Here is a 10,445-nt window from a genome sequence, read left to right on the forward strand (position 1 = left end):
CTCATGGACTCAGATATGGTGCTCCCACCACCATCTACCCCATGTTCACCTAAAAAACATTAAAGCAAATCTAGATGTATGTCTTAGCCTATAGCTTGTGACTTTGCAGTAGCCTTGGACAGGCTACTGGGCCACTCACCTTCTTTTGGCTCTAAGTATCCTTTTGTGGTGGCAGTACCACAACTGTACATGACATGACGGTCAGATACATCATCTGTTTCTGCACTATTGCCTGGCTCAGGAATGGGAGAACCAAACTATTTTAAAGTATCCTACTCTCATTCAACCACACAAAATCCTGATATTGAAGGAGATTCAAAATCTGAGGTTTTAGAATTGTTGGTGTCTGACCAGTCAATTTCTCCTGAGAAAGAACAGGTTCAGAAGCCCAAACAGATGTTTTTGTATTCCCAAATATTGGCTAGATTTAGGGATGTGTTCATTTTGGAGCAATTATCCACATCCTCAGAAATCAGCAGGGTATATGATCTTCTGGGGATGAGGTCTTGGACATGGCAAACTTCCTTTCAATTATCTCAGCATTGGACAATGTTTTTAAGGAAGCCTGCAGTTCTCCTATGCTGAATGACCTCCTGCCTAAAAATGTGTTTAAGAAATTCAGGATGTACTGGGTCATGCTTGTCCTTCAAGCACCTTTGTCTGAAGACCTTGCTTCTGTTTCATTAGTGACCTTGCCAATAAAAAGCCCATGTCTTTATCAAATACAGTCCCTCAAGACAAACTAGGCAAGTGGTTAGAATCTCAGATATAGAAGCCGGTACATTCCAGCACGGTAGCTTACAAAGTGCTTAACTACCAGTATTTTATATGCAAGTTTGTGTAAGGGTAGAGTTTAGAAGAGTTCACCGCATCACTACTTGCTGAGCAGAGAGACTTTGTCAGAGAGATCATTTCCAATGTTTCTTGAGTGTTTAAAAATATCTAAAAGAGTGCCTTGGAGAGGGCCAATATTGTGTCTAGAAATGCATTGACTTCTGTGATAGTAAGGAAGTATGCTTAGTTCCACAGCCAATACTTTTTCTGATGAGTAAAAATGAGATTATGAATGCTCCACTTGATTCTAGTTGTGTATGTTTGGTTCAGTAACTAATCAGATCCTAAAACACTAGTATGACAGGGGTAAATGGATGCAAGGGGGTCTAAAATATTCAATATCCCCAGACTTCCACCTAATAAGCAAGATCATTTTCTGTGTCCTACAAACAGAAGTCCCAGCTGAACAAAAAACAAGGCACCAAAAGGAAATCATAGAATGAGTAATCTGCCATACCTAAAAAGAGGTGTTTTCCAAAAAGATGACCCCCCCCGTTTAACTTTTGACAATGCCACGGCCCAGCTCCCATCATTCCTAAAAGAAGGAGTACTCAAAGAGACTGGTATTGGACCTATCCTTCTGAATATGTTTATCAAGGTACCCAAGTTCAAGATTTTTAGACTGAAGATAGTGTTTCCGCTTCTGTTGTAACATGTCTTCATGGTGATCTTGGAATTAAAGGATGCATATCATCATATACCCTTTGTTCATCACTTTGAGAGGTATCTGAGATTTATTGTGCCTTACTTGCATTATCAGTCCCCTGCATTGCCCTTTGGGCTATCCAATTCCCCTCAAGTGTTTACCAAATACTTTCCTCCAGTAGTGGCTCACAGACAGAATCTTGGCATTCACAATTTTCCTTACTTTGATGATGTGTTGATCTGTGCAGAGTCTGCATCTTGGTGTCTGGAATCACCAGACAAGATCTTGACCTTAATCTCTCAGCTAAGGTTCAAGTTGAACCTTCAGAACTCATGTCTGACACCCTTACAAAGACTCATGTTCCTGGTGCTCTTAATTGACACAAACCAAAGAATAGTCTTTTTCCCCAGAAACAAGGTCCAGTCTATAAGATGATATTTCAGGAATTCCCCAGGAGCAATGTCTCCATGACACATTTTTTTCAAAAAAATTCCAGGACTGATGGCACCCATGATTCCTACTGGCCCATTTCCACATGAGGAAAATTCAATGATTTGTGTGATATGAAATTCAGTGATACGCTGGACTTACATTCCTTGGAGTCTCAATTGCTGGTACTGCCCTTCTTCAGAAGAGAGTTGCAGTGGTTGAGAGCACAACTGACTATCATAGATTCATAGGTAGGTACTAGGCTATCGGCCCAAGGGCCTACGTAAGCTTAGCCAACAAAGTTCCCTGGCTTACACCACCCAAGAAAGTTATTTTCCTGTGCCACTGTCGAGTAGAGACACAGAAGTGATCCCCAGGATGTATTTCCTATTTCCCATCCATTCATCAAGATTTTTCTTGAAGAGTGCCAATGAAGAACTTTGCTTTATATAGATGAGTAGCCTGTTCCAGAGTATGGGAAGTCTCTGGGACAGGAATCTATCCCTCCAGCATGTCCTGTTTATTGTGGTGACAAGGTTTAGGTCCCTAGAGCATGTACTTTAGAGGGATTGGGATTAATTTAGGTGTAGCATGTCCAACAGCTCTGGGTTTGACATAGCTTTATATGTTAGGCAGAGATCACCTTGGAGTAGGCGATATGCTATGGAGTAAAGCTGGAGGTTTTTGAGACGGTCAGTGTAGGGCATTTGTTTGAGGTCAGTAATCCTCTTTGTGAGGTACTTCTGTGGCCTTTCCATCTGCTGCAGATGTCTTGTGAGGTACATTCCAAAAAGGGCATTGTACTCTATAATGGGTCTAATGAGTGTCGAGTAGAGGGGAACAATGACCTCTTTTTTCCTGCATGTGAACCCTTTTATGATGAGGTGTGCCACGTAGAAGGACTTCCTGACTACTGTGGTGATGTGACTATCAAAGGAGAGACTACTGTCCACCTGGGTCCCAAGGTCTGTTATCATGCATTCAGTGTTAAGTAGATTGCTGAATATGTGGTAGTTCATGGGTACAGAGTTTTTACCAAAGGGGATGACACTGCACATTTTGGCATTGAGCTTGAGGCCATTGCTCTGACACCAGGCATCTGTCTCAGCGAGGCCCTTCTGTAGGATGTCCACATCATTTGGGGACTTGACTATGGCTCCTAGTTTGCAGTCATCTGTGAACTTCATTAAGCCAGAGGCCTTCTGTGTTAGCCTGTACTTCAGAGAAGTAGATACCAAACAGGAGAGGTCCCAGGACGGAACCCTGTGGTACTCCACTTGTCACTGCTTTGAGGTTATATTTGGAGTCTGCAACCTTTACAGTGTGGGTTCTGTCAGTGAGCCAGTTGGCAACCCATCTTGTGATGTAGGGATTTATACCTAGTTTAGTGAGTTAAGCCAACCCGGGACTTCTCTTCTTCCACCTCTTCCATTCCAGTGCAATCTGTCCAGACAGATTCATCCACCTTCACTTGGGGAGCTGTGTCTATGGAAGAAAAAGTGCAAATGCAATAAGATACCCATGGGCACACAGAAGTACATAAATATCAAAGAAATGCTGGAGCAGTGGTGCAGTGGTAACATTGTCGCCTCACAGCAAGAGGTTCTCTGGTTCGATTCTCAGCTTGGGTGTCTTCTGTGTGGAGTCTGCATGTCCTCCCTGCATTTGTGTGGGTTTCCTCCGGGTGCTCTGGTTTCCTCCCACATTATAAAGACATGTGTCTGGAGCACTTCTCCCCGGGCCTCCACTGAAAATTGGCTAGTTCCAAGTCGGACTTTCCCGGTTACCAAATGTAAAATAAATAAATAAATGTTGGCAGTGATCCATACCTTGAAAGTCCTTCACAACATATCAACAATGGGTCCTCTTCTTGAGGTTATGGACAACACCATGGTGATGGAGCACCTCATCTAACAAGGGGGTACAAGGCCATACTCTCTGTGCCCATTGGCAATGATAGCCTGTGATCTGTCTTTACAGTATTCTTTGAATCTTCAGGCATCATGCATCCCATCAGAGCAAAAAGTTGTGTCAGACAGACTTTGCAGATCCTAGGCAAACCCACATGAGTAGCAGCTCAATACAGTGATGTTTCAGGATCTATTCCAGATGTGGAGAACAAAACAAATAGATCTGTTTGCTTCCTTTCAAAACAAACAGCTGGAGAAATTCTGTTCCTGATATCACTGCTGCCATACTTAAAGGACAGAAGCATTCTCTTTCCCTTGGACGCGAATGTACATGCATGCATTTCCACAGTTTACACTGATTCATAAGGTACTTCTAAAGATTCAAAAAGAAATGTCAAAGGTCATTATGGTGACTCCCTATTGGCACAGGTAATCTTCCTTCTTCATTCTAATGGTACTGGCCAAGGGCAACTACCATATACTTCCTCACGCTCTGGATCTGGTCACAGAGTATCAGAGGTTACTGGTGCACAATGGTTTGCAACAGCTACAACTGACAACCTGGATGGTTTAGTCTTGATTCTGTTTAGATACTTGTTTCTTGAGGATGTGCAGCAGGTGTTAAAGAAGGCCAGAAAACCTGCTGCTAGAAAATCTTACATTAACAAATAGATGAGGTTTTCTAAGTGTTGCCTAAATGGGAACAGAGGGCCCCTTGCGGATATCATCCATCTAGTCTTGAAAAATTTGTGTGACCTCTTTCAATATGGCTTATCATATAGGGCCATTAAGGTGCATTTAGCAGCCATTTCTGCTTGTTTGCCAGTAGATATCCATCTTTCTTCTCCTCTTTGGTAAAACAGTTCATGAGATGGGTATTGCATACGTGACCCCCTTGCAAGCAAATTCCTCCTTCATGGGATCTTAACTACATTCTGAAAAAAATTACCTTACTGCCCTGTGAACCTGCTGGTCTGCAGCTATCTTTGCAGAAAACTGTTTTGCTTATTGCTCTGATGATGTCTTGTATACCAGATGCAGGTCATATTTTAGCAGTCTGTGGGTTACTGAGTATAGTGGCAGGTATTTGAGTAAGTCTATGTAGGTAGGACATGTTGTTTAAGCCTTGTAGATGTTGTTTAAGCCCTAGAGGAAGCAACATCCTCAACCTGGTTATCACCAACATGGGTGATTGCTGCTCCACACCTATAGTCAATTCCTCCTTGGTTAAATCTAACCACAAACTGATCACCATGGAAATCTCCATCTCACCTACACTCCCGACTAAGGTAACCACCCTGACAAACTTCTCTAAAGCCGACTTTGGGCTCCTAAAAACAGAGGTGGCTAACTTCCTGGCACCTGTGCCAGTGGAAAATAGCTGCATGACTGCTAAATCACACACCAATGCACTGTATGAACATGTACACAAATGCATGGACCTTGCCATACCAAATAGAACTAAGACTATCTCCTCCAAAAAAAGAAGCCAATCTAGTGGTCCCCAGCCATCAATCAACTCTACAACAGAAGGAAGAAACTGTTGCAGAAAAAAATGAAGTCACAAGACTGGAAAAAATCCCTTATCAGTCTCAACAAAAAGGTGAGATACCTTATCAAATCATCTAAAGCCAGCTATGAAGGCAGAATTGCAGCTGACACCAAAAACAAGTCTTCTATAGCTATATGAAAAACCTCAAAGGCAATACCCAGATTTGCTCTGCATTATTGCACAATGGCACCTCCTATACTGAGCCAATAGATATAGCCAACATACTGTCCGACAGATTCATTGCCAACTTTATCCCTCTCTCCCCCCCAAGGGCCCTATCACATTACCAGAAGTAAGCCTGGTACCCACCATGTCTGTGGCACAGGTAAAATCTGCATTGTCCAAAGCCAAGAATACATTGTCCATGGGACCTGATAATATCCCTGGCTGCAACCTATATGAGCTACAAAATGAACTGGTACCACATGTGTGTGCCCTGCTCAATCCCAGCCTTACCTCAGGCTATGTCCCTAATGAATGATGCACTGCTACAGTCATCCTGTTCCATAAAGGAGGAGCAACTACAGACCCTGGGAACTATCGCCCCATTAGCTTGACGAGTCTGGTAGGCAAAGCTATGGAGTGCATCATCATGGACCTGCTTAACAAACATACAGGCAATCTCCAAACCCTTGACCCCACATGGTTTGCCTTTGTCAAGGGGAGATCCTGCCTGCTGAACCTGGTTGACTTCTTCCAGGCAGTCACCAAGGCTGTGGATGGGTTTAAGGCAGTGCATATACCCTACGTCAACCTGGCCAAGGCCCTTGATACCATTCCCAACTCAGGTATCATTGATAAACTCACCAAACTAGGCGTTAATCCTTACATCACTAGATGGGTTGTAAATTGGCTCACAGACAAGACCCATGGAGTGAAAGTTGTGGATTCCAAGTCAGACTGTCGACCAGTCATGAGTGGAGTCCCACAAGGCTTGGTCCTGGGCCCTCTCCTGTTTGGCATCTACTTCTCAGAAGTCCAGACCAACACAGAAGGATTCTGGCTGCCCAAGTTCACTGATGACTGCAAGCTAGAAGTCATTATCAACTCCCCAGGTGATGCAGACATCCTACAAAAGAGCCTCTCTGACACCAATGACTGGTGTCAGAACCACAGCCTGAAGCTTAACGCCAAAAAATATATTATCATCCCCTCTGGAAAAAACTCAGTTCCCAGGAATTACCACATTGATGGAAGCCCACTGAACCCTGAAGGGGCCATAGGAGATCTGGGCACCCAGATCGACAGACAACTCACCTTCGGCCACCACATTGCCACTGTGGTCAAAAAGCCCTTCTACATGACACATCTTATAACCAAAGATTTCACATCCAGGAAGAAAGAGGTCATCATCCCTTTCTACTCATCCCTCATTAGACCAATCATCGAATATAACGCTGTTTGCCATGTACCTGACCAGACACCTACAACAGCTGGAGATGCCACAGAAGTACCTCACAAAAAGGATCCTAGGCTGTAAACATATGCCCTACATGGACAGACTCAAGAAACTTGAAATCCCAATCCCACCATGCCACACGCTCCAGAGATCACAATCTAATTACCACAATTAACAGAAGATGCTGGAGGGACAGGTTCATCTCCCAAAGACTGCTTATACTCTGGAATAAGCTTCCCATTCATGTCAAGCAAAGCACCTCACTGGCCCTCTTCAAGAGAAATCTTGACGAGTGGATGGGTGACAGAAGGTTCACTCCAGGGATTATTCCAGCTGCCCTACTGGATAGAGCCACTGTGAACTAACAACAGGTGGCACGCTGCCCGGGCAATTTTTTTGGGCTAAGTTTGTAAAGGCTCTCTGGCCATTGCTAGTACACACCTATGAATCTATGTACTTATGTATCAATTTAGAAAGGTATTCCTGTGGGTGTTCCAGTTGCTGTATGTGCCTGGACAGATACATGCCAAAGGGGACATTATATTTAATGATTGGCCTAATGAGGGCTGAGTAAAGGGAGACAATGACATCCCTAGAGCTAGACACAATCCCTTTTTTATAAGTTGTGCAATACAGGAGGACAAAAGGCACATGTTGGTCAAATGTTAGGTCACTGTCCACATAAGTTCTCACATCATCAACAACCGGGTCAACTCTTAGGGGGCTTATTGTCAGTGTGGTAGTTCCATGGGGTAGATGACTTCCCAAAGGATACAATAATATATTTTTTGGCATTTAGTTTCAGACCATGATTTTGACACCAGATACTTATTTGAGAGAAACCTTCCTGCAGCATGGCTAAGTCATGTGGGGATTCAATGACTGCTCCTCTGCTCCTAGCCTGCAGTCATCTGTACACATAGTCAGCCAAAGGCCTTTGTTATTGGATTTTACTTTAGAAAAGTAGATGCCAAACAGCAGACATAACCCTGAGGGACTCCACTGGTCACTGGTCTCTTTGCGGCGGTATCGTCCACATTTAGATTATCTGTGTCCTATCTGTGAGCCATTTGGCACTCTAGTGGGTGACACAGGGGTTTACTTCCAGTTTATTTAGCTTTTCTATGCTGCCTGGAAGGGGAGTTGTGTGAAAAGCTTTGGCCAGGTCGAGGTATTCAGTGTACTCCATTTCACTATCATCCATTCCTTAGGTGACATTTTCAAAAAATCTACCAGGCTGAATAAACTTGAACTACCCTTGACAAATCCAAACTGAGATGGGTGTAGTGTTTGGAGATTTCCTATGTCCTTATTGATTAATTCCATAACAAATATTTTCAGGGCTTTGCATATCAGGCTGGTCAGATTTATGTCTATAACTGACTGGCTCTGTGGAAGGTCCTGCCTTATGCAGGTGAATGACTGTAGCTGTTCTCCATTCACATGGCACAAAGCCTGCATGGAGGCTGATATTCAATAGTGTTTTAGGGGTGTGGATAAATCATCCTTAATGCTACTGTAGATAAGATATGTTAAGATCACTGGCAGATGATACGTCTATAACACCAACAGACAGGCAGTGGGAGGGACTCTGAGCTTTGGTAGCCTGCCAGAGTGGGGTAAAAGAGCACTGCTACCCATATGTCAGTAAGGCAGTATGTTCCATGAACATCTACTGTTACTGGTAATTACACAACTGTTCTTTATGTTAGAATTTACTGAATCATATGACATATTTAGGCCCATTTCTAGTGTGCTCAATACATTTCAATGGAGGAAGGCTTTTACAAGTCTGACATGGATTTGTATGAGGTACCACTGAAAGGTATACAAGTATACAAATGATACAACCGAATTATGGCACAATTTGCTGAATTATTTTCATAACAGTACATCTAGCTAAATTTTCGTCTCAAATTGCTATGTATGACTATGGAGAAAGCCTTTCCACAGCGGGCATAAATCATCTACAGTCTATTGCATTACTGTACATTTCAGAGTATGCACAATATTGGAGGCATGTGTGAACAGGAAAGATCAATAATTCCTTCTCATTTCATAGGCACATATGCAGAGTTTAATTCATTTATCAATTAATTAATTAATTTATCAATTAATTATTTGAGGGTCTCTCTCTGATATAGTTTTTACTTACATATATGTACATTACATTTATGAAAGTGTCTTAACTAATCCAGTTTTGATTGTCTGAAACATTTTATGTACTTATGTAAAATGCAACCATAACAATCTGACATACCAATGAACAAGTTTCTTAAGTATTCTTCCAATTCTTATTATACAGACATATAATATGCATCTTAACATGTATTATCAACAGTCACTGTATACGGCTAAAATATGTATATACCACAAATACCTGTAGATATGGTATCACTTTGCAGAGTGTCAGTCCAAAGAACCATGTTTCTGTTATATCCACTAATAAACTTGCAGGAAGACAGCTAACAGTGACAAGAACGTCGGCTACAGAGAGGTTCACAATGAAGTAGTTTGTAACTGTTCTCATGTGGTGATTCTTCCACACAGCGACACACACTGAAAAAATGAAACAAAATACTGAATGAGTCATATGTAGAAAAGTTAAAATTATTAAGCAGTAGTGCTACCTTTATTTTAATGAATCAGTTTGTAAGAAACTAACCACTAACTGATATACATTACTAGCTCTTGTATATGTGTTTTAAAATTATGCAAAACCTTTTAACCTATGGCTGAGTACCTTACAGTTACTACAGATTGACTTAGAATCCTTTAATGCATATATTGGTAATTAATGTGTGCAGCATACCCTACAACTTTACATAACCTTTTGAAGAGGTATGAGCAGTTCTGCAGAACCAAACAATCTTTTCTAAGTAAGGCAATTTACATGGCACCATTATTCATATTTGTTGTGTGAAGTAAGTTAAGTTAGCATATGGATAGGTAGACAAATAACTGCTTATCACTTAACTTGTTTAAGCCATGTTTCTGTTACAAAGTAACACCATATTGAAATTTAAACCTATGATTCAAGCATTGATCTTCAGTTGTTGATGGCTTTTTATCGGTATATCAGATTCAAAACCAGTAGCATTAATTTAATAGACATGCTTAAGTTTAGTAATGTGACTATGGCCAAACTGGACTCTCAATACGTAACACACACACACACACACACACACACACACACACACACACACACACACACACACACACGCACACGCACATGCAAACGCACACGCACACACACACACACACACACACACACACACACACACACACACACACACACACACACACACACAAAAAAAACTGTAGGTCAGCTTAAGCTACATAGTTACATTTCTGATGGCTAAATTTTTGAATGACAGTTTGTGCTTTAGGTTAACATTTTTTATCTTGCCCTTCTACTACCAAGCAGCATAAACTCTCACAGAATGAAATCTACATGTGTATCACCACTCTAATATCTGATAACTTCTTTTTTTCTGTTCAGCGCTTTAATAAAACAAGGTATTCTGTTTCTACTCACTTTCCCACATAACTGCTTCATTTGCTGCTTACATTCCTAAACTATAACTTCAGTCTTGCTATCAACCCTATATGCATCATGCCCTCATTTACAGCCTATTTCATGATACCTACTGACAATTATGCTGGCTTGAGAAT

The 10,445-nt window shown here is 41.8% G+C and overlaps 1 protein-coding gene across 1 annotated transcript in view; it reads right to left on the reverse strand.

Moving 5' to 3' along the window:
- Window positions 1–9,324, reverse strand: part of HCRTR2 (hypocretin receptor 2) — a 1,190,712-nt gene extending 1,181,388 nt beyond the window's left edge. The window contains exon 1 of the mRNA XM_044063867.1: window positions 9,151–9,324. Within this exon, the coding sequence (XP_043919802.1) occupies window positions 9,151–9,300 (150 nt within the window). The 5' untranslated portion in view covers window positions 9,301–9,324. The remainder of the gene's footprint in view (window positions 1–9,150) is intronic.
- Between the last annotated feature and the right edge of the window lie 1,121 nt (window positions 9,325–10,445).

Source organism: Protopterus annectens, chromosome 2.part2, assembly GCF_019279795.1.
Source record: "Protopterus annectens isolate FY-2018-M chromosome 2.part2, PAN1.0, whole genome shotgun sequence".
In the NCBI taxonomy this organism is placed as follows: Eukaryota; Metazoa; Chordata; order Ceratodontiformes; family Protopteridae; genus Protopterus; species Protopterus annectens.